This window comes from Drosophila grimshawi, unplaced genomic scaffold, assembly GCF_018153295.1.
Source record: "Drosophila grimshawi isolate 15287-2541.00 unplaced genomic scaffold, ASM1815329v1 contig_848, whole genome shotgun sequence".
Classification (NCBI taxonomy): domain Eukaryota; kingdom Metazoa; phylum Arthropoda; class Insecta; order Diptera; family Drosophilidae; genus Drosophila; species Drosophila grimshawi.
The window spans coordinates 12,426,663-12,449,094 of record NW_025063692.1 but is presented as its reverse complement, the minus strand read 5'-3'; the positions used below and the strand labels follow the sequence as shown (position 1 = coordinate 12,449,094).

Genomic DNA, 22,432 nt, shown 5'->3' with positions numbered 1-22,432 from the left:
CAAGAGCGATGTATTTTCGCTTATCGATAGTTCTCTTTGCTATCGATAGTAAATGTCTCCTCAAAAACAAATGATAGATTGAAAATTGACTACTTAGAATTTATTTCGCGAAATTGTTGAATCTCGGATTTTACTACAAACTACCAGTATTATATGACTATGTACGCAAAATTCGCAACGATTTTTTCAGAGACTCTTTGACCAGTTCATCGGGCGATGGGGTATCGAAACGAAACCGTTTTATATTCCGACCATAATCCTCACGATAATACATTTCCAGATGGAGCAACTCCGTTGGGGTTGCAGCGTATTTAAGCTGTGACCGCCTTGACTTCGGATATCCAGCGGATGTACTCAGCATGCTACCCACATCACTTGGTTTCGCCATAATTTGTTCTGAAGTCGTAGGCGGTTCCATTTTGTCCGAGTTGCAACGATGTCGCTTCCCAAAGAGCAGGCCAACGTAGAGACGATTGCTATCACATCTTATAAATGGAATATCAAAATGCTCGACAATTGTCGATTGCTTTTGACGCTGTTTGCTCGCCGCCTCGCGAGGCGGTGCATTCTTTTGGACAGCAATGACCGCTGTAGTCAGATCGATTGGTGCTGTCGCCCTGTCCTCGCCGTTGATCGCCACCTTGGTTACTTGGCCACCATCGACTGGTTCGATGATCTTCAGCGCACTTACGCGCTTCGCCAGCCCATGATTGACTTCCAGGGAATTGTTCTGGTTGCGCAGCTGGTTGAGCAATGGTATATCGAACTGGCGCTCCTTGAGCGGCTCACCGGATGCGCCACGCAGCTTGGGGATGGTTAGGCCGCATATCATGCTATTCGTTGTGTTCAGCTTTGGGATCCTAAGCTGTGGCAATGCTAATTTTGGCTGCATCGAATTGGGGGATGATTTTGGCTCGCTAGCATTTTGGGTGTCAAACTTTAGCTGGATGGTTTGCTGCAGCGTTTGGGTCGTCGCCTTATTCGGCTCGTGGTCAGCATCATTTGCCATAATTTTCAGGAGGCAGTGTTACAGAAAAACAAAATTAAATAAAAAAAATACACTGAAACTATTGGAACGCTTAGTTTCGATATATCTGTATATATATTTTTTTTATTGTGATCGACTAGCTCGATTGCCAGCCAGAAATATTACTTTCATAACTAGTGTTGCAAAACGTGAAAGGCAGCAAATAGAGCGCGAAGATGTGACTATTCAAATGTATAGTTAAAAATGTATATTTTTCAATTAGAAAACGCAATTAAATGTAATCCAAGCGACAAATGGGTCCGTCTTCAACCATTTTCAGATCGACCTTGGGTCCAACCAGATCGCGAATATTGTTAATGCCATACATGATCATCGTTGGCCGTTCGAGCGACAAACCCCAGGCGATAACATTAACATTCTCCGGCAGACCCATGGGCAGCAACATTTCCGGTCGGAAGATGCCCGAATTACCCACTTCAATCCATCTGCGCAGACCCGGATGATAGCAGAATATCTCCATACTTGGTTCCGTATACGGATTGTATGCCGGCTTAAATTCCAATTGGGTGATGCCCAGTTTCCGGAAAAATTCATATAGCGTGCCAATGAGATCGCCCAGCGTTAGGCCAACATCGGCAATAACACCCTCCACCTGATGGAATTCGGCCAAATGTGTGGCATCCAGTGTCTCGTTGCGGAACACCTTGTCAATGCTAAAGTACTTGGCCGGCGTGAAGCCACCCGGCTGATTGGCCAGCTTGAACAGCATCCGGGCACTGACGGCCGTTGTGTGGGTGCGTAATAGATTCTTTTGTGCCTCGTCCAGCTTCCAATTGTAGCCGTAGCCTAAAGAACCGTAGCCGCCTTTGGAGTGAATGGCCTTCACACGCTGCAAGTACTCGTGGGGAAACTTGTAACTCTGCGCCGGATGATTAATGAAGAATGTATCGTGAGCATCGCGTGCCGGATGCTGTTGCGGCTGGAACAATGCATCAAAATTCCAGAAAGATGACTCCACATAGTTGTTGGTCGGCATCTCCGAGAAGCCCATCTCAAGGAAGATCTGACGGAATTCGGAGCGCATCTTGAGCAATGGATGCAGATGGCCACGTGTCGGTGTCGCTCCTAGCGCATCAAAATTATATGATTTGAATTTTAGCTGCTCCCACAGACCGCTGGTCAGCATGTCCACGGTGAGGTCCGTTTCCAGTTTGGTCAGCGTTGTGCTAAACTCGGGACCCTTGCTCAGTACGAAGCTCTTTGTGGTTGTCTCCTGGAGCAGTTTGCGCTTCTTGAAATCGGCCACATCCTTGGCCGACAATTGCGATTTACCGCTTGCCACCAGGACAAGCTGCTCCCTGACGGTATCGACAATCTGATCGACCTTACGCTTAATCAGTGGCGGCTGCACGCTCTTATCCACCAATATCCAGCCGTGAGACATGGCCTTGCTGAAGCCAACCTTAGCATTCGGTCCACCATTGACCATAAGCACCGCCTGGGGAATGCCCTCCGCGGGCACCAAACCATAGACGGTTGCCTCGTGGCTGCCCTTCTCGACCACCGACTGGCCCTCGTCCGTTAATCCGAGTGTTTTGTGAGTGACTGTCTCCGCATTAACCAGATCGCCATGTGCCTGAATGCTCTTCAGAGCGCCGACAACTTTCTGGTGGTCAACGTTGAATTGCGTGGCTAGATCGAGTGTGTCGACCTTGTCAACGGACTCCAAATGCAATAGGATGCGCTCAGTGAGATCGGGATGCATAATGATCGACGCCGACAACAATTTCAAGACTAATGAAGACGTATGCGAATTTTTGCACCAATTACAAATCGCGTGTTTTGCGTGTCTTTTTTTTGTCGATGCTAACAAAAAATAATCCAAATATATCGAAACAGCCGGTTGACGATTTCAAGTCGATAAGTATCGCATGAAGTTAGTGTTCGTAAACGCTTACTATTCTGTTTATTTCGGTCGAAATGGTTGAATTTATTAAAATTACCACGAAATGTGCCGAAATACGCTGCGATGTAGCCGTAGAGCCCAAGTTCACAATCACTTGCATTTGCGGTTTATCCGGTCTGGACTTTGATGCATTTCGTCTGCACTTTTGCAGCAAACATTTGCACAAGGCACACGAACAGAAAGCGGCTACAGAAACCGTCGCCGCTGATTGTCTCCAGGAATCGTTGCTTATGCTGCCAACGGATATTCAGGAGGCCCCAACAATACGACAGACAGATGCACTCACTGCGGACGCTGATGAGAATGATAGCCGAAAACAGTCAATTGATTGTCGTCCCCGCAACAAGTCCAACACATGCACATATTGTGGCCGCACGTTTCGACGGCGATATTTGCTAGACACGCACCTCAATATCCATACGGGCCGCAAACCGCATCAGTGTGAGATGTGCGGCAAACAGTTTCGAGCCGTGTCCACATTGAGGCGACACCAGCGCACACACGAACAGCGAGAGGCGCTGCAGTGTCAGCACTGCGACAAACATTTCACCCATCGCAGCGCCCTGCTCAGCCACGAATTGAGGCACACTCAGGTGCGTCGCTTTGCGTGCAGCAGTTGCGACAAGTGCTTCTATACACCCAACCAACGAGACACCCATCGACGCAAATTGCACAGTGCGCAGAGATTCGATGCGGATAGGGATGCGATCACGGCACACCCTTTGCCGTTGCCCTTTGCCTGCGAGCTGTGTGGGAATAGCTATCGGAGTGCGTCCACTTTGAGCACCCACAAGCTGAAGAAGCATTACCGGCAGGCCAAGCACAGTTGCGAGCAGTGCGGCAAAAAGTTTGTCGATGCTGATCGTTTGCACCAGCACCAGTTAATACACGTTAAGCCTGAACTTATATTAAAATAATATATAACTCGTAAGCTAAATCGAGATAGATTTATTTTTTACCCCACAACACTTAACAATAAGTGAGTTGTTTGAATAAGTCTAACATCAGGGTAAGCCATATACGGGTAGCGTAAAGTTAGTTCGTAAACAGTAGGCTTAAGATATTTCCGTTTATTCAACTTGCAAGCACAGAGGACTTAATTCTAATTGGCGCCTGTTTTTTGATTGATTTCTTTGAATGGGCTTGCAGTGCTGTAAAATGTGGAAAAGTAAAACAGCTGTTTAGCGCAGACCATCGAATCAAAAAATACAAATTGATTGCGTTGCCTTTGCGTAGCCTGCAACGAATTTCGAAAAGCACACAAATGATTATCAGTCGTTGTTGTTGTTATTGTTGTTGTTGTAGTTAGCAGCTTACAAATCGAATTGAATAATGCTAAAGACTTTGAAGCCGGACACATTTGCCGGCTTACCAAATGCCAAGTGCGGCGAGGTATATTTCCAGAGTCTAAACAGCTATCGCATCGATTGCACTTTCTGCGAGATGAAGAGCTTTGTGTTCGCCGACTTTCTGCTGCACATACAGAACGAGCACTTCGACAATGGACTGCTCAATGCGGAGGTGCTGGTGCCGAAGCAGGAGAAAATCGAAACTAATTCGCCGCAATTAGTCAACAATCATCAATCGCAGCTCAATCCATTTACCTGGCATGAAGTGGCCAATGATGATGATGATGCTGATGCTGATGCTGATAATAACAGTGAGCATGCATTTATCGAAGATCCAAAAGAACTGCATCACAATGATGGGGATGATGACGATGATGATGACTATGATAACACGGCTGTGGAAGATCCGGTTGGGCTAACTAATAGCATTATGAAATGGGACAGAAGCAGCTTGGCGGCGGATCAGGTGCGACAAACACGCGCTCTCAAAATCGACTACAATGAAGAGTCGGACATTGAGAATACTGATGGTCAGCAGCAGGAGCAGCACAAGCAGCAGCACGTTACATCTCTTAAAGCCAAAAAGGAGCAACTGGCCTGTGCGCAATGCAGTAAGGTGTATCAAAGCAAAAAGACGCTGGAGCGTCACATGGAGCGACAGCACAAATTGTCAATAAGTATCGTTATGGCCAACACAGATGTCCACGATGATGATGGTGACGTGGACGACGATGATGACGATGACAACGATGATGATGATGTCGACGTCGACGTGGACTATGCACCACCCAAGAAGCATGCTGCAAAGCCGCAAATTGAATATAAATGCGAGCACTGCGATAAAATCTATCGTGGCAAATACACGTTGCGTCAGCATGTGAAGCGAGATCATGATATTAATCGGAGTGAAGCCTTTGTGTGCCTGGAGTGCAATGCACAGCTGCCACGTTTGCGCCAGCTGGACGAGCATGTTGTCAGTGTGCACGGTGGGGCGCCGTGTCTGTATTGCGGCCGTCGCTATAAGACACGCCACGAGCTGAAGCGCCACCAGCTGAAGCATACAAATGAACGGAATGTGGCATGCAATCATCCCGGTTGCGATAAACGTTTCTTCACCGTCCGTCACATGCGCAACCACAGCAAGGTGCACTCGGAGCAAAAGAATTTCGTATGTGAAAGCTGCGGCTACAGTTGCCGCAACAAGGAGACACTCCGTGTCCACCTGCGCAGCCATACGGGCGAACGTCCGTTTGGTTGCAAGGTGTGCGAGAAGCGTTTCCCATCCCATTCCGGATTGCGGGAGCACATGGCCATGCATTCGACAGAGCGGCCGCATGTGTGTACAGTGTGTGACGCAACATTCTCTCGGCAGAAGGGCCTCTACCATCACAAGTTCCTTCACGCGGAGACGAAACAGTTTGTGTGCAAGCTGTGCGGGAATGCCTATGCACAGGCAGCCGGATTGGCTGGCCATATGCGCAAGCATCGCAATGACGAACTGAATCGCTAATAACGTGTCTAAGATGTATGTTATCTTCTAAATCGGATCTTCCAACTAGCATCACAATTTTCTATTTTCACATTTGCATGTTATGTTATAATGTTTTTATGTTTAAGAACTCAGGCATAGGTTAGGCGCATACAAAATGTATACAATACAATATATATACACATATACATATAGAACAAATGAATCACATTTTATGTACATAATCTAAGGTAATTCTATTCTTATCAGATCAGTTTATTTTTCCTAAAGCTCGTTACGTTTCAAATTGAGCAATCGATAAGATAAGTCGCATCGATTGTTGTTGTCGATAAGAAATTGCGTTGGATGTGCTGTGTTTGTTTGGTTAATTGAAATAGGGTGGGGGGAATTTAAATTTAATTTTAGCCGCTTTTTGACAAAAATTAATCACGCCACAAATGCCAAGAGGCGCGTTTAATACATAATGCCAACGATTAAATTTAGCATACGCTGTGCGACAATGGCCGGCAAGACGCTTGTGAGTGCTTGCATTCAATTGAATCAATTTTACATTTCCAATTTTCCATTTAAAAGGGCGAAGAAGTGTTGGCTAAGCAGTGCAGCAGCACAAGAAGACAAGAACAGCCCACGAGCGATGATGCACTGCGTCATATGTGCGAGTATTGCGGTTATCGGACACGCATACGTTGCAATTTGCGGGTCCACACGCGACGTCATACTGGTGAGAAGCCTTTTCTGTGCGACATATGTAATGCATGCTTCGTGGCACGTTATCAACTGACCACACACAAGGAGCGACATTTGGACGATCAGCAGCGGCGCCGTCTCCATATGTGTAAAGATTGCAATGTTGGATTTTTAAGTGCGCGTGCACTTTATCATCACCGGCCACTGCATGCAGCCGTGAAGAAATTTCAGTGTACATTATGTGAGAAATCCTATGCCCAGGCAGCTGGTTATGCGCAGCACAAGCGTTGGCACCGCCAGCGTAACCAGCGAGCCACGGCGTCCACAAAGCAACAACCAACTGCCAAATAATTCAAATCGGCGCGCGCGTTTTTACATACATGTTGACCAACACTTAAGGTTATTTCGATAACACTGCTGTTATTATTATCGCTATTGAGACATTGTTTTGGCATATGTCTTTGCAGTTGTTGTTGTATTGACTTATTAATTTAGATTTGTTTTTATGGCAATTAATTGAAATAATAAAACGGTGCGCAGCATGTTGAAGCAGTGTCTAATCAATGTGGACTTGTCGCGGCTGCATGCCAAACAGCAGCTGCGCCCCAAATGCGGTGAGATATTCTACGAAAGAGATAACGAATACTCCAGCTTTCAACTTGTTTGCTGCCTCTGCGAAATGAAACACTTTGCCTTCGACGATTTCTCGTTGCACATACGCAATGTGCACTTTGACAAGCAAGGCAAGCCGCGCACCCAAACATCTAAAGCTCCAGCAGGCAGTAATCAGGATGCACTGCAGCAGCAGCGGCAACTACATCTTGTCAATTCGAGTCCAACGCCATTGATCGAATTCAGCGCCAACGATTGCCATAAATTTGTATCAAAAGATATGTCTGATGATGATGCTGATGATGATAATGACAACGATGATGATGATGATGATGTCGATGGCCTTAAGGCATTGCGTGTCTGTTCCTTCAAGGAGATCGAATTGGCAACCAACGAGAATGCCCAATGTGATGCAGAGAGTTCTCACAGTGATGACGAGGTGGAGGAAGCAGTCACAGCAGATTCACATATCTTTAGCGATGCTGATTACCATGACGATGATAATGAAGATGATGATAATGATATCGATGATGATGATGATGATGGTAATAGTGAAATTGGAAGGCAATCTGTATTTAAGGTAATGTCCAAGAAAATGTATTCATTGCTTGCATACATTTAACATTACAGTCAACCCACATCTTTGCAGAAGGAACGCCAACCCAAGGATTACAAATGCAAATATTGTGAGGGAAAATACACAACGCTTAAATATCTAAATATACACCTGAAGTTGAGTCATCCGCATCCGCAGGGGTTCAAGTGCAGCGATTGTGATGCCACCTTCGATGTGGATCGTGCACTGGAGACGCATAGACGCAAGGTGCACACAGAGTTCACGTGCAACATGTGCGACAAGGTGTACAAAAGTTCGCGAACGCTATTGCGCCACGTCCAGGGACATTCGGGTCTGCGACAGTTCAAATGCGAGCACGAGAATTGCGGCAAATCCTTCGTTAGCCAGCACAATCTCACATCGCATCGTCGCGTCCACAGCACAGATCGCAATTATGTGTGTGAATTGTGCGGCTATCGTTCGCGATATCGTTTCGCACTCGTCGTGCATCGACGCACCCATACGGGAGAGAAGCCATTCAAGTGCCAGACATGCTCGCGCTGCTTTGCGTCCAAGTCACTGTTGAATGAACACCAGGCAATGCATTCTACGGAGCGGCCATTCAAGTGCGACAAATGCGCGGCGGCCTTCTCGCGTCCCAAGGCCCTCTATCATCACAAGCATCTGCATTTAGGCATAAAGAAGTTCAAGTGCAAGATCTGTGGCAAGGCATATGCTCAGGCAGCTGGTCTCTCCGCGCATATGCGTGGCCACAAAATACAAACCGTTAATGGCATTGCCGATGGCGTAACAACAACAGCAGCCACGTCCTCCTCCACCCGCTATTGAGTGTCCAGAAGAGGTAGACTTTGATACTAGTATTAGGATACCTGTACAGCATTTTTAATTACACAGTTGAGGTTCGCTAAATTGATTTGCAATTAACATTTCCGTATAGTGAACTGATTTTGTGGTCCAATTTAGCGAAGTTCGACTGTACAAACTGCACAAATTTATCGAATATTAATTTGTTATTAAAATCATTGTCATTAGTTATAATCGGACACGATTAAAATTGTTTCAAAATAATGCTGTTGTATGTGTTTCAATGTAAGGTGCACAAAACGCATCATTTGATCTAACTGAAATTGTACACCCAAATCTGTGGAGAGAAAAACAAATTTGGTTATGTCCCACAATATTCATATTTAAGCCCTGACATATACAAAGTAGCAAGGGATGCTATCTGGCTATAGAATATATATATCCAATATATAGTATAGTATCAGTTAATTTGAACATTTTTGATTCGCTTCAACATTTATTTCGAACAGGAACTTATAACTAGACGCATAATAAGTTTACATTGATATACACGAGCTGACCTTTTTTTCATGGTTTTTGCTACGTGCATTGCCTTTTATAATACTTAAAGTATATAAATATTAATATACATATACATATATATATATATATAGTATTTAGCGTAAAACACAAATAAAAAAAATTGAGGAAATGTTTTACATACATCCTGAAAACTGACTAGACAGCAGTAGCAAGTCCAAGTAGCGGCTGCTTAAAGATTCCATTTACATACATACTATGTACATACATATACAACACACATATATAAATACACATATATATACATACATATATATATACATACATATATATATATATATTCAGATATATGTATGCATGTGTGTATGCAGGAGAATTTAAGCCCAGACGCGTATAGTGTAATCCCAGCTGCCAGTGGATAGCGCCGTGCCATCGGGCGACACCTGAACGCAGGAGACTTTGTTCTCATGGCCATACAGGAGGCAGACGCGCTCCGATTTCAGTGTGTCCCACAAGTTGACCGTATAATCATTGTAGCCGGCGAATAGCAGTCGGCCGCTGACTGAAAAGTCCACCGAATTGACGCCAAAGATGATGCTCTCCTTGGCAAAGACGGCCACCTCGCGATCGGCACGCATATCGTACAGTCGACAGCTGCTGTCATCGGACCCGGTGGCAATCGCATCGCCGCATGGATGAAATTTAACGCTATTCACATCCGATTGATGTCCTTCAAAGGATTGGACGACATGACCGGATCGCATGTCCCATATGAAGGCCATGCGATCACAGCTGCCAGAGACGAATGTGTTGCCCGTCTCATTGGGCGCCAAATCGATGGCCATCACATCGCCGGAATGACCATGAAAGCTCTGCAACAATTGCCCAGATTCGACATCCCAAAGTGCACAGGTTGAGTCGCCACTGCCGGTGAGTATTTGCTGATCCGAATTGGGATAAATGCAGCATGACATGTAGCTGGTGTGGGTGCCAACGGTTCGCTTTTTAGCTGCCATTTCCTCATCGGATGTGATCGGATATACGGTCACTTTATTGTCCAGTCCACCGCAGGCCACAAAATTACCAGATGGCGCATACGCGCACGCCATTATCCATGTGGTTGGCATTGTGACGGCATGCTCCTTGTTTGTGGTGAACGCATCCCATATGATTAAGCGACCATCTTGAGATGAGGAGATAATGTGTCGCTTATCGGGACTCCAGTCGGTGCACAGCACCTTCGCCTGATGGCCCTTTAGCACTTTGCGCGGCTTTATGTTCACATAGGCGATCTGCTCGAGTCTCTCAGCAATATTGGAGAGATTGACATCGTTCAGCTTTTGGCGCTCCTCTTCCAGTTTTGTTTTCAAATTTTCCGCCTCCTTCAGCAGGCATGCCATCTTTTCAGTGGCAGTGGCATTGCTGCCTGCAGCTGCGGCACTCTCCGACATGTTTTCCAAATTGATTTGAATGTTTATGTTCTGTCCGTGCCGTAATGTTTAATGTAAAAGCGGGGGCGAAAAATCAATATACTCGCTGCACTTAGAAAAAAGTGTATACACGAATACACAACGGGCGGCTGCTGCCAGTGTGTAAAATGCATTTCGTTCTGTACATTCTACACAACACTGAGCAGCACACGCAAAACAAACAAAATTGTTCGCTATCGGTTGGTTAAGCACACCTATCGCTAAGCAAAGTTAAGAAACTCTAGCTCACTGCTGACGGCTGACTTACATAATAAAACCACACACATGCTATTTTAAATACAGTAAAAACTTTAAATAACACTTATTTGTTGCTGGATTTGATGTGAGCCAAAAATATCGATAGCTGATAATATCGATAATATAAAGTGTCATCATTTAACAGCTGTGTTTTCGGTGCGATGGTAGCTGTGATTTTGGGGCTTAATGCGACGCCAAACATTAATGGGTGTTGCGTCGGGGGTCGAGAGTATCGATAGTCGTTGATGCCAATAGTCGACCAGGTGGTAGCCCCCTGTTTGAATCATAAGAGTGCAGAAAGAGAGAGCCAAATTAGAAAGAGAAGTTGAGCTCGTTGAGCTCTATGTTTGATAAAAAAAATCATAAAAAAGGGAGAAACTGCATGTTAAGACCAAGAACAAACATTAAATTCATCAAATTCACCAATATAATAAACACCAATTAAATATATATGAGGCAATTTGAAATGCGAGCTTATGACAGCACCACAGGAAGGGCGGGAACGCCGAAAGCTTAGTTTTTCGTGTTTTGAATGTTTACGATTGCCACTGTCCGTTAAATCAGCTGTTTCTTAGTGGTGTGTAGATTTGTGTAGTGTTGCGTAACACATAACAGTTTTTTGTTGATGCATTTGATGTGCGCTGAAACATCGACTAGCGATAATATCGATAATTGAAAGTGTCATCGTTCAACAGCTGTGCTTTCGGTGCGACAGTAGCTTTGATTTTGGAGCCTAATGCGACGCCAAACATAAATGGGTGCAGTTTTAGAGAGTGACTGTATTGCAATAATCAGGACACGACAGGATGATCAAATTGCAGCCACCAACTCGAGACTGTGGCCGAACATATTTCAATTTTCGTTGCGGCGAAGTGCTCTGCCTGGGCCCCACCAGCTACGATGTCTGCTGTGCGCTGTGCGGCCAGCGGTTGCCATTTGATGGATTTCCACAACATTTTCGGCTGGAGCATCTGACCGAGACAAAGATTGAAGACTGCAAGCTGTTCAATGGACAGGATGCAGAGGAGCAGCAACTAGAAGCACCAGTGCTGGAGGTGGATGTTGAGCCGCTGGCTATCAAGTTTGAGGATGACCCCATTGCACACGATGAGGCTGCACACGAGTCCAATGAACATGACTACGTTGATTTGGCTCTGATAGCGCTGCTCGACGAGGAGCACCAGACTGATAAGGATGCAAATAATGCTGCCCCATCTACTGCACCTGCTGAAGATTCGAATGATGACAATAGAACAATTGCAACGCGTCGACAACAGCGCAAAGCGGCCCTAAAAAATGTGCTTGTCCAGCGATCAGAAACGCTTCTGGATTGGATGGCAGCAGCAGCAACAGTAGACGGCAGCGATGCCCAATGTCTCGAAGTCAATGGGGATTCGGCAACGGATGCCAACGATGAGGAAGAAGACGACACCAGGGACATGCTCTTCCGGTGTGATCAATGTGAACGCGCATACAACACCAAGCGCAGCCTGCAGAGCCACAGACGCAGCAAACACAATGTGCGCAAGCCAACAAAATCAGCACAGCACAGGATTGCCACAGATCTACCCATTATGCCGTCACCAGGAGGCAGCGTGCGCCGGCGGCAGAGCAAGGGACCGGCGAAGATCTATAAATGTGATGAGAGCGAATGCAATCAGACATTTCGCACGGAGCGCGATTTGCGTGGCCATCGATGGAAGCATACGGGTATCTTTTGCGATATTTGCGGCAAGCCATTCACGCAGTCGGGGAATATGATGCGTCATCGTCAGCGGCATAGTGGGATCAAGCCATACAAGTGCCAGGAGGCCGATTGCGAGGCGACATTCTACACCCAAAAGGAGCTGACATCGCATAACATTTGCCACACGGGCCGCATGCCGTGCATCTGTGAGGTGTGCGGTCGTCCATGTCGGGATCGTGGCGTCCTCACTGCCCATATGCGACGACACACTGGTGAACGGCCGGCGAAGTGTGAGGTATGCGGCAAGGCATTTTATAGCTTCCATGACCTCAACGTGCACGCTGTCTCGCACACGAATCTGCGACCGTTTGTCTGTGATGTTTGTGGCTCCACATTTCAGCGAAAGAAGGCGTTGCGCGTCCACAAACTCCTGCACTCCGAGCAGCGTAAATATTCGTGTAAGCTGTGCAACAAATCCTTTGCACAATCCGGCGGACTAAATGCCCACATGCGCACCCACGAATCGAATCGAGCCAATCGGTCGAAAGGCATTGCCAAAGCGGACACCATCACAACTACGTCCACAGTTCAGCTGGAAATTCCCATCGAAGTGGATGACGACGTCAACAACGATGACGATGACGTTGACGATAATGATGATATTGATGATGATGATGATGAGATGGTGCAGGAGGCGGTAACCATTGAGTTGATACAGGAGGAGAATGCCTCACATGTGGAAGTTGTTACCGTCGCCGCTGCAGGCAGCTGGCATCAAACATAACCCAATGCAACAACCACATCAACTATTCCTAAGACCTGCGTTGTGTTTATATTTTAAGCTCTTCCAAGTCTCACCAATTGCAATGTAAATATAAAAGCAACCATGAACAGATACTACTATGTACTACATCCTTAAGCATTATTATATATTTAAGGAGGCATCTGCCGCCTCCCATATATACTCTCGAGCCGAGTCATTGGACTGTGTCTCGTCGCAATCTATGTTACATCTCTCGATGTAAATCGAAAGATGAGCTCTTGTATCTTGACTTATCAGACGATCTATATTCGAGATTCGCAATCTATCTTGATTCTAGAGGACACGCAATAAGAAGAAGCTGCCAAAGTAGAGTTTCAGGGTTTCCACCACGTCGCACAAGACAAATGGTTTCATCTTTGGCCTAAAGGGCGCCGATGATAAGCCCGCCACCAGCGGTTTCTCCTTTGCAAGTGCTGCATCAACGTTTTCGTTGAGAACGATGCCATATTCTCGAAACGCTGCAAGGTGTATGTGAAAAAGGATACAGATTACACTGTTCGCGGTGTGGGTACGTTTTTTTTTTTTAAGCCCGTCAAGGATAAAAAAGAAGACACAGCTGCTGGTGCGTGCTGATACCAATCCATATTGGTTAATCTGATAAATAAATTCTAAATCGAAAATAAAAATATCCAAATTATCGGTAAAAAGTGTCCTTTATTCTGTGTGCGGCACTCGCTACTGAGGTACTACATAAATATTAATATGCATGTGTATGAAATACATATACTGCCTGAATATAAACGAGTATACTTTTATTGCAATCTGTGTGCTACCAGAATATTGCTTATAACATATCCAAAATAAACAAAAAATAAAAGGGTTTTAAGGCTAAAAATACAAATAAATATATTTATGTCTACATTAGATATTAACAAAATGGACGTTTTTGTGTTTACAATTGGAATGGTTCCAAAAACAGCGCATGGCAAATAGCTAGAATAAAAATATTTAAAAAAAAGAAGAAAAACAGGCTACAACCAAATTGTAGAGTTCAAATATAAAAATAACATAAAGATTGTGACAGACTGATCAAGGTATAGACGGAATAATTGAGTAGATAATGTTTCATCGCATACTTATACGGATACTGATCATAATCTTGAACAAAATATTACAGAGGATGAGTAATATTTGTTTGTTTTTGATAGATGTAGTCATTTTTATCTATAAAATATGAAATGCATGTAAATGGATACAAAAATTGGCTTACTACTACTATATATGTTGTATATATCAGTTAAGATATAGTTTTTCACAGCTAGGGTATAAAAATTGGTTGGCTGTGATGCTGCGGTTGTGTGACTAATGCTCGTACTACATATATATAAACATATATATATATATATATATAGATAAGATCTATATAAAAAATATGCATGTAATTTGAGCCAATTGTTTTTAAGTACTATATTGCTTCGTTTAGCCTCCGACTTGCGACATTTTGCTTAAACAATGTTGATCTCAATCTTGATGAGCAGTCGATTGTCGGCACAGAATCCCAATTGCATAATATTGGATATGTTGGCATATTCGAGGAAGCCAAAGCCACGTGTGCTGATCGCCTCGCGCGGCTGATGGAAGGCGAGTATCTCTGGCTTGGTCATGATGGTGTCATGCTGCGAGAGACTCGCATCGCCTGGATGCACCATGCACAGCTTGATTCGCCCCTTGAATGGCCAGTCCAAATGGAAATCGTTCTCCGATTGCATTAAATGGACATGCAAACTGAGCACATGCGGCTTCCTCGGCTGTATATTCAAGCGGGCACAGAACTTATAGCCATACGGCGATGTATAGCATTCATGCGAATATGCCTGATTGTTGGCATTGGCGCGCAGGCGATCAACCAAAGCGCTCAGCTCCTCAATATGCCAGACGATGGTGCCGTTGCTGTAGCGAGCATCGATCGGCTGCTGTCGTCGCAGCTGCTCTTTCATGTTATCGATGTGGGACTCCTGCTCCCTGGTGCGCTGTTCCAGCACAACGATACGCTGATACATTGTCTGAACGATTTGTTCGTCGACAGCATTGGCATATTGCGGCGGCGGTGGCAACTGACCAGTCTTATGACCATTCTCCAGCGTTCCACTGCCAGTGCTCAGCTTTTGCGGCTGCCATGTGGCGATGGCGGTCTGTTGATGGGCCTGCAACATGAGCTGCAAGTGATGCGGCATGTCCGTTTTCAGATGCTCCTCCAATTGATTTGTCTCCGGGCGACCAACAAAATCGCATTTAATACTAGCAAAGGGGCACTTCTCCTCGAGCGGTTGCTGATGCTGCTGTTGCCGTCGATACGGGCAGCTGGGCAAATGCTTATGCAACTCAATGGGTGACGCGATGACAGCACACCCGTGTGGCGAATTTGGGCACTTGTGCTTAATCTGTTCAATCTCACGACGTGTATAGTTGTCGGGAAAGATGTCCTTCTCCGCCGAGAGCTGCTTGTTGTCCAGCGGACAGCACTGATTATGATTCTGCAGCCAGTCACTGAGGCAACTCTTGCAAAAGCGATGACCGCACGATGTCACCACCGGCTCATTCAGCCAGTCAATGCAAATGGCACACTCGTAACGCGAATCTGGATAATCCGTATCGCCATCGTGCTCTCCCGACGTATCCGAGGCACAATAGTTCCGATTCAGCGCCAGCGTTCGTGGCGGTGTGCTCTCCAATGCTCCGGCTCCAGCTCCACCGCCACCAGCTGCATTCGTTGTTGTTGTTGTGGGTGTGGTACTGCTGCTTCCAGCGATGCGCGTTCCACTATTGTTACTGTTACTGTTACTGCTATGCTGATGATGATGGTGATGATGCTGCTGGTGCGCCTGCGGCTGCTGTTGTTCGTGATGCTGCAGCTTCAACTGCTTTTGTTCCTGTTGAGTTCGCTGCATGGCGTTGCCGAAACGTCGATGCATGTGTCTCTTTTGCTCAATGTTTGTCTTAAATTAATTTTAGTAGCCAGATCTTCTTGGGCACTAAAACTGCAAAAGCATCGATGCTTAAATCGATATTATCTGTACCTTGCAGGGATGATCGATTTTTTACTATCGATATATCACTGTATGGTGAGCTGATGTATATATATATATACATATATATTTTTGGAGTAGCGGAATGCGATCACGCTTGAATACTGGAAGGTTATTTTATTTACATAACTACTTTAATGATTAATATTAATTATGAAATATAATCTCTTAAGAATTTTTACATGAACATTACATTAGTTTACTTATGATTTTACTTTAAATATATTTGGTTTTTAAATATTTTTTTATTTACCAATATAACGCATTCGACTTGTTTCAATTTGGTACCTCTTCCTACGTTATTTAAAATATATTACATATTTTCGATATAAATAATCGATTGAAGAACTATCGATATTTTACAGCTTTTTGGGGCATATTGATGCCACTGCGACAACAGTGTTGCAAATTGCCGACATTTTAACAGCTGAGCAAATTGACTGTTTAAAATAGAGTAATATTTCTGTTCGTTTTCTATGTTAGAGGCAATAAACTTTCCATGTAGCAAATTAAAATAATAATTAAATTTATTTATTACAAAAATTAAGATATAAAAAATTTGTCTGATTAAATTACTTAGCATTGCGTTATCGAAGTTGCTGAACTTTACGCGTTCTTTTGATAAAATTGCGCAACACACACACACTGAGTTCACACACACACCTGTTTCACAGCACATCACGTTTTCCCGGGATAGTAAGAGAGAGAAAAAGAGAAAAAGAGAGAGAGAGAGAGGGACAGAGAGAGAGAGAGGGACAGAGAGAGAGAGAGAGAGAGAGCAATAGATTAGTAAATTCACCTGCGCGTAAATTAAACACACGAACAGTCGAACTGCAACGTCCGAACCGTATAAAACACCAGCGTCGCACATTCGGAGCGACATTTGTGTGCGAGACGCGTCCCCAAACGCGAAACCTTATAACTGAAAACTTTTGCTAAAACATTGAATGAAAAAACCCAAAAACAAAATACGAAACAAACAGACAGCGTGACAAACAAAATTCGCAGAATGGCACTAATGTTCAATTGCAATTGCAATTATATTTACTTGCTAATATGCCTGCTGACTGTGTTCGCTTGGCAGCTGTGTGCTGCCAGGCAGATGCCGTTGCCAGCCAATGTCGCTGCGGTTGCCAGTGCAGCACCGACAACAACAACTGCAGCAACACGAGCCCAGCAACAGCAGCAGCAGCAACAACAACAACAACGGTATCACGCATCGTACGATAATCATGATAATGACGATGACGACATGAATAGCGATGCATCCTTGCCGTCGGTCCGCAGGCGACGACAAGTCTCCGATTGGTTTATAGCACCAAACACACGCTGGTGCGGTCGCGGCAACACAGCAAATGGCACATATAATGCATTGGGCGGTGCATCGATGGCCGACAAATGCTGTCGCACGCATGACCATTGCAAGTTCTACATAGCGGCCATGTCCAATCAGTATGAGCTGTTCAATTATCGACCTTATACATTGTCGCACTGCAGCTGCGATCGTCGCTTTCGCACATGCCTCAAGATGGCCAGGGACGAGGATGCCATCACCATTGGCAAGCTATTCTTCAATGTGGTGCAGACGCAGTGCTTTGTCCTCAAGACGGAGTCAATTTGCCAGCAGCGCGGCGAGTCGAACAATTGCCTCAAGACAATTGAGCGCCGCAAAGCCTATCTCAGGGAAAATAAAAAGTTTTAGACGCCAGAGCAGGTAAATAATAACAAAAGTTCGTCAAATTCAATTGAAAATCTTGTAATAATCTTATATTAACTCTTTTGCAGTTTATTTAACCAAAGCCTGTTTTTCTGGCTGCGTCCCATTTGCGAATACCTGCCAATTAAGCATGAACAACAAAAACAGCAAAAAGACATTGCCATGTTTTGTTTGAAAACTAATGGCGAAACTAAAACTCAAAGCAAGGATGAACGACTCTAAGCAGGCATAATCATTGCAGAGCATTAATCGCGTACTTAGATGCATATACTCTATATACTCGAATATTATAAAATGCCAGACATATTGATGTATTTAGGACGCATACTTTCCTATACGTACAGACATACAGACATATATATACATAAATGTTCTTATTCAAGTGCTATTATACTGCCTAGTATATAATATAAATACATATTAAGTTTTTTGTAGTCGTAGTCTTAGTCGTAGTTTAAAACATACAATCCATAGGCTGCCCTTGAAACAAAGTTTTAAATAGTTTGTAGCTAACACATAGCCGGTCTAGCCGTTATTATGCATATACATATATATATATATATTATACATATATACAAAAATATATCCGGGATTATAACAAAATTGTGCCCCTATTATTTATTACTTGTTGAGGCATATTTCTACATACGTCAAATCAGTTGTTGCCTTGATTGAATCATGTATAATCGCTAGCATAATCTTGTATTCGTAGCAATTTTACAGAAATCAATAAAACGAAAGTGATTCAAAAATCCTATTAAAATGTCTCTCTCAGAAAGTAAAAATAAAAAATCCCAACATTTGGAATATTGTACTTTAAACTCGGCAATCGTTATCAGCTCAATATTTTATATATATATTTCAATATGTATATAGAAGATGGCATATTAATTGATGGCGCATCTCTCAGTTTTCCGTCACATTGACGCAGCTATTGCTGATGACCCTTTGACACCTAGGCATCAGAAACGAAAAGCACATTTCTCCGCTTTTTGTTATTGTTATTTTGTTGGTTATTTGTTGTTATTTACATGCATATGTACATAAATAAATACACATGTGGCTGCTTAGACGCAGATGCGTCATAATTTTTTGGTTGTAGTTTTTCAGTTTTGAAAAACATTGCTTCAACTGCGTGCTAACCTTCAAGCCAGATCGATTTTCGATAATGATGGGCTATCGACTCTGATCGATAACTCGCCCACTAAAATCCATCCCGCCCAGATGCACTTACAAATGTCAATATTTAAATGAGGTTTGTGTTAATACCCAAGGGGGGCGTGTCTATTGCTGCTCTATAAATTCGAGTTAATTCCTGATATGACGCCGTCTCGTGTGGCCGTAGGTTGTAAAACACATATTTTGCTGATAGCCGACACTGTCGTAATATGAGAGATAATTGACGCTAGTTTTTGTCATTACACACTCAACATTTCTATTTATATTTATATATATATATATATATATATATATATATACGCATATGTATAGTTTTGGTTGTAAAACGTAAACAAATCAACTGCTTATTATTTGCCTATTTTTTTTACAGTCAATATTTTCATTTATTGTTATTCTAAGAACAAATTACACACTTTCGAACGATTCCGAAAATGAATTCCGCTGACGTTATTACAGAACTCCAACGGGGCTCAGGTGATGCGGAGCTGAAACGCAACCAGAAAAAAAAAGTCGAGTGAGCTCGACTCCGATTTGCCCTGAACCCAATTGTTAAATATTTATAGTTTTATTGGAAATATTATTGTTGGGATACAGAATGTGCTTCCGGCTGCTGATAGAAATGAGATCAATATGACAATATATTTTGGATTATACCATGGCTCTTTTTTATCCTATATATAAATTTTCTTATCTTATATAAATTTTGGCAGTTGATCAATAATATTCATAGGCATATTATATATTAGTTAGCAGTTATCGATAAAAATAAAGTAAACTTTATCTACGCCTGGTATACGAGAACCTATATTCCAAATTTTACGTCTCTAGCTCTTATAGTCTCTGAGATCTGCGTGTTCATACAGACGGACATGGCTATATCGACTCGGCTGTTGACCCTGATCAAGAATATATATACTTTATGGGGTCGGAGATGCTTCCTTCTGCCTGTTACATATATTTTCCCAACACTATTGTACCCTTTTTACCCATTTTAAATGGGTTCAGGGTATAAAATGAAAAGAATACTTAGGAACAGCGATATACACTGACAGATCGGAGCATCTAATTTGGACATGTAAGAATGCACTAGTCGAGTGAGCTCGACTGCGAAATACTCTGAACTGGACATTGCTAGATGGACTCGGCTGTTAATTTTCATCATCGTTTTGCCCATTTGTAATATGAAATCGTATCCAACTGGCTGAGCTGCTGGTGATTCAACAGCACCAACAGCAGTAATTGTGGCCTAATTTGAATAGTTAGTTGTGCAGTGTCATTGAATCAGTTCACTATCGATTTTAATTACAGTGTAGACGAATGCTTAAAACATCGATAAATCGATAAGCAATTGAGCATGCAATTATTCCGTTACGAAATAATTTTAAAAAATGAAATCGCAATTAATATCAATAAATTGTTATGGGCTATGGTTGAGGACAGTGCGATAACGTCGCCGATAATATTGACACTGGCGCAGATAGACACAGATCAGTCCCTTGATGGCCTCAAATGTGATGGCGCCCATGGCAATGGCGAACAGCCTGCCATATAGTTTGCCATACAGCGTTTGGCCGATGACAACGGCAAATGTGGGCAGACTGAGGGCGGTGCACAGGCGATACGTGGCGTGTTCAACATTCTCGATATTCAAAACGCCAACTTGCAGCATATCGTCGCCATCCAACGATGACGGCTCCAATCTATCAAAATAATCATCCGTTAGCGGGGCACCAGGCAGTGGATCGTTGTGTTCATCAACTTGCTCCTCGGACGACCGAATTGATTGCCATTGATGGCGTCGCAGCCAACGCACCAATCGATTGTCCCAATCGAAACGGCGTAGCAATAGCAATGCTACTGGCACCGATGGCAGCATAATCATTAGCAATGTGGGATCCTCATTCATCAGTTTAACGCTCGTCTCGTAGCCAACCACTTGATGCAGTGTGATTATTCCATATGATAACGTTGCCAAGTAGATGACAGTCAACAGCATGCTAATCAATATGCTGGGACACAGGAGTCCATACATTCGCTCCACATGCTCGAGCAGTGCATCGAAGCGGCAGACGGATCCGGGTATCACAATAATATATTCGGTGTGGCATTGCGGACAGGTGACGGGCACGCTCGGATTCGCCAGCTGCTTCTCGTCGATCCAGCGACAGAGGCATGATTCGTGCACCCATTTATTGGTGCCGCGACAGCGGCAAGGTTGACGCCAATCACGGCGAGCTGTTTCCTCATCGGTACTGAAGCAGATCCAACACATGCGCTGATCATTGTCCATCTTGACGGGATTTGGTTCGGTTCTTAGCGGCTTACTAAAAATTTTAAAATTCGCATCAAACGAATTTTCGATATTCTAAAGAATTTCTCAAGGAGTTGTCAAAAACAAACAAATAAAAACCACTTCAATGACAGGTTTCAAAAGCTCGAATTCAATGTCAAGATAAGAACAGAATCCTCTCTACTATTGAGAATCAATATTCCCAAATCGATTATCTCAATCCACAATCCACGCAACTCACGCTGCTCGGTCGGTCACAAGATAATCCAACCATCGATTTATTTCAATTGACGCAGTGCACACAAGAAAACTATTAAATATTACAGTTGCCCAAATATTACACTTGCTTGCTGGAAAATAAATAAATAACAAATAAATAAAATTCCTGCCTATTTATTTATTACTGCTGCTAATAGACAAATGACATCAGCTGTATTTCAATATCAAGCAGAATTTTATTGCTTGCCAATATTTTGCATAACTTTGTCATTTCAAGAGCAATGTCAATTTTTTTTTTATTTTATCATTGTTTGGCCTCGAAAGAAATAAGGCATTTAAATTTAAACTTTCAATCCTCAATATTTCAGTGGTTGGATGGATTAAGACTGTCCACAGCCACAAGTCTGTTTGTGGCAAAAGTGATTTATAGTTAAAGCGACACCAAAATGTTGCGTCTTTTTAATTCTCAGTTGTGTGTGAGCGTAGCCTAGATTTGCCATAGCTTTGGTGGTTTATTTATTGCACTGAAAATGTGGCACACGGTAACAGGTTTGTGGCGGCAACAACAGACATCAGCTGGAAAATAGGCGAAGGCCAATTTAAAACTGGCAACTGGTAAACTGCATACTGAATATGTCAAATGCAGAAATCACTTGTCACTGGCTGATAGAATAATATATATATCTTTATGATGATGCCTTAAATATAACTTAAACATAAACTATTTGGTAGTTGAATTGAGGTCAAGACCTTGACTTACTTGCCGTTGCCAA

The 22,432-nt window shown here is 43.5% G+C and overlaps 11 protein-coding genes across 11 annotated transcripts; 6 read left to right on the top strand and 5 right to left on the bottom strand.

Annotated features, from left to right (window-relative positions):
• Positions 1–85: 85 nt before the first annotated feature.
• Positions 86–1,086, bottom strand: LOC6566213. Its single transcript, XM_001992606.3, has one exon. It carries the CDS (start codon positions 1,007–1,009, stop codon positions 158–160), a length of 852 nt encoding a protein of 283 aa, XP_001992642.1. The 5' UTR covers positions 1,010–1,086; the 3' UTR covers positions 86–157.
• Positions 1,087–1,220: 134 nt separating this feature from the next.
• Positions 1,221–2,866, bottom strand: LOC6566212 (phenylalanine--tRNA ligase alpha subunit). The gene has a single exon (XM_001992605.3). It carries the CDS (start codon positions 2,751–2,753, stop codon positions 1,260–1,262), a length of 1,494 nt encoding a protein of 497 aa, XP_001992641.1. The 5' UTR covers positions 2,754–2,866; the 3' UTR covers positions 1,221–1,259.
• An 87-nt stretch (positions 2,867–2,953) lies between these two features.
• On the top strand, positions 2,954–4,108 carry LOC6566211 (zinc finger protein 41). The gene has a single exon (XM_001992604.2). The coding sequence runs from the start codon at positions 2,969–2,971 to the stop codon at positions 3,869–3,871; it is 903 nt and encodes a 300-aa protein (XP_001992640.1). The 5' UTR covers positions 2,954–2,968; the 3' UTR covers positions 3,872–4,108.
• A 44-nt stretch (positions 4,109–4,152) lies between these two features.
• On the top strand, positions 4,153–5,996 carry LOC6566210 (zinc finger and BTB domain-containing protein 49). Its single transcript, XM_001992603.3, has one exon. It carries the CDS (start codon positions 4,287–4,289, stop codon positions 5,811–5,813), a length of 1,527 nt encoding a protein of 508 aa, XP_001992639.1. The 5' UTR covers positions 4,153–4,286; the 3' UTR covers positions 5,814–5,996.
• A 234-nt stretch (positions 5,997–6,230) lies between these two features.
• LOC6566209 (zinc finger protein 771) lies at positions 6,231–6,843 on the top strand. Its single transcript, XM_001992602.3, has 2 exons — positions 6,231–6,309; positions 6,366–6,843. The coding sequence occupies exons 1-2, from the start codon at positions 6,256–6,258 to the stop codon at positions 6,828–6,830; spliced, it is 519 nt and encodes a 172-aa protein (XP_001992638.2). The 5' UTR covers positions 6,231–6,255; the 3' UTR covers positions 6,831–6,843.
• A 78-nt stretch (positions 6,844–6,921) lies between these two features.
• On the top strand, positions 6,922–8,736 carry LOC6566208 (zinc finger protein 2 homolog). The gene is made up of 2 exons (XM_001992601.2): positions 6,922–7,671; positions 7,741–8,736. The coding sequence occupies exons 1-2, from the start codon at positions 7,021–7,023 to the stop codon at positions 8,494–8,496; spliced, it is 1,407 nt and encodes a 468-aa protein (XP_001992637.1). The 5' UTR covers positions 6,922–7,020; the 3' UTR covers positions 8,497–8,736.
• Positions 8,737–9,336: 600 nt separating this feature from the next.
• LOC6566207 (guanine nucleotide-binding protein subunit beta-5) lies at positions 9,337–10,719 on the bottom strand. The gene has a single exon (XM_001992600.2). The coding sequence runs from the start codon at positions 10,440–10,442 to the stop codon at positions 9,369–9,371; it is 1,074 nt and encodes a 357-aa protein (XP_001992636.1). The 5' UTR covers positions 10,443–10,719; the 3' UTR covers positions 9,337–9,368.
• Positions 10,720–11,410: 691 nt separating this feature from the next.
• LOC6565996 (zinc finger protein 70) lies at positions 11,411–13,317 on the top strand. Its single transcript, XM_001992599.2, has one exon. It carries the CDS (start codon positions 11,525–11,527, stop codon positions 13,187–13,189), a length of 1,665 nt encoding a protein of 554 aa, XP_001992635.1. The 5' UTR covers positions 11,411–11,524; the 3' UTR covers positions 13,190–13,317.
• A 1,273-nt stretch (positions 13,318–14,590) lies between these two features.
• On the bottom strand, positions 14,591–16,192 carry LOC6565995 (TNF receptor-associated factor 6). Its single transcript, XM_001992598.2, has one exon. It carries the CDS (start codon positions 16,138–16,140, stop codon positions 14,674–14,676), a length of 1,467 nt encoding a protein of 488 aa, XP_001992634.2. The 5' UTR covers positions 16,141–16,192; the 3' UTR covers positions 14,591–14,673.
• Positions 16,193–17,094: 902 nt separating this feature from the next.
• On the top strand, positions 17,095–18,792 carry LOC6565994 (acidic phospholipase A2 PA4). The gene is made up of 2 exons (XM_001992597.3): positions 17,095–17,968; positions 18,040–18,792. The coding sequence occupies exon 1, from the start codon at positions 17,264–17,266 to the stop codon at positions 17,954–17,956; it is 693 nt and encodes a 230-aa protein (XP_001992633.1). The 5' UTR covers positions 17,095–17,263; the 3' UTR covers positions 17,957–17,968; positions 18,040–18,792.
• Positions 18,793–20,567: 1,775 nt separating this feature from the next.
• LOC6565993 (E3 ubiquitin-protein ligase MARCHF5) lies at positions 20,568–21,440 on the bottom strand. The gene has a single exon (XM_001992596.1). It carries the CDS (start codon positions 21,438–21,440, stop codon positions 20,568–20,570), a length of 873 nt encoding a protein of 290 aa, XP_001992632.1.
• Positions 21,441–22,432: the final 992 nt, after the last annotated feature.

Bases quoted from the DNA above. Each gene is read 5' to 3' on its own strand.
- LOC6565996 (XM_001992599.2), top strand. From the start codon at position 11,525: ATGATCAAATTGCAGCCACCAACTCGAGACTGTGGCCGAACATATTTC.
- LOC6565993 (XM_001992596.1), bottom strand. From the start codon at position 21,440: ATGGACAATGATCAGCGCATGTGTTGGATCTGCTTCAGTACCGATGAG.
- LOC6566209 (XM_001992602.3), top strand. From the start codon at position 6,256: ATGCCAACGATTAAATTTAGCATACGCTGTGCGACAATGGCCGGCAAG. The intron at 6,310-6,365 runs GTGAGTGCTTGC...TCCATTTAAAAG, and splicing joins CAATGGCCGGCAAGACGCTT to GGCGAAGAAGTGTTGGCTAA.
- LOC6565995 (XM_001992598.2), bottom strand. From the start codon at position 16,140: ATGCATCGACGTTTCGGCAACGCCATGCAGCGAACTCAACAGGAACAA.
- LOC6566207 (XM_001992600.2), bottom strand. From the start codon at position 10,442: ATGTCGGAGAGTGCCGCAGCTGCAGGCAGCAATGCCACTGCCACTGAA.
- LOC6566212 (XM_001992605.3), bottom strand. From the start codon at position 2,753: ATGCATCCCGATCTCACTGAGCGCATCCTATTGCATTTGGAGTCCGTT.
- LOC6566213 (XM_001992606.3), bottom strand. From the start codon at position 1,009: ATGGCAAATGATGCTGACCACGAGCCGAATAAGGCGACGACCCAAACG.
- LOC6566211 (XM_001992604.2), top strand. From the start codon at position 2,969: ATGGTTGAATTTATTAAAATTACCACGAAATGTGCCGAAATACGCTGC.
- LOC6566210 (XM_001992603.3), top strand. From the start codon at position 4,287: ATGCTAAAGACTTTGAAGCCGGACACATTTGCCGGCTTACCAAATGCC.
- LOC6566208 (XM_001992601.2), top strand. From the start codon at position 7,021: ATGTTGAAGCAGTGTCTAATCAATGTGGACTTGTCGCGGCTGCATGCC. The intron at 7,672-7,740 runs GTAATGTCCAAG...ACATCTTTGCAG, and splicing joins GAAGGCAATCTGTATTTAAG to AAGGAACGCCAACCCAAGGA.
- LOC6565994 (XM_001992597.3), top strand. From the start codon at position 17,264: ATGGCACTAATGTTCAATTGCAATTGCAATTATATTTACTTGCTAATA.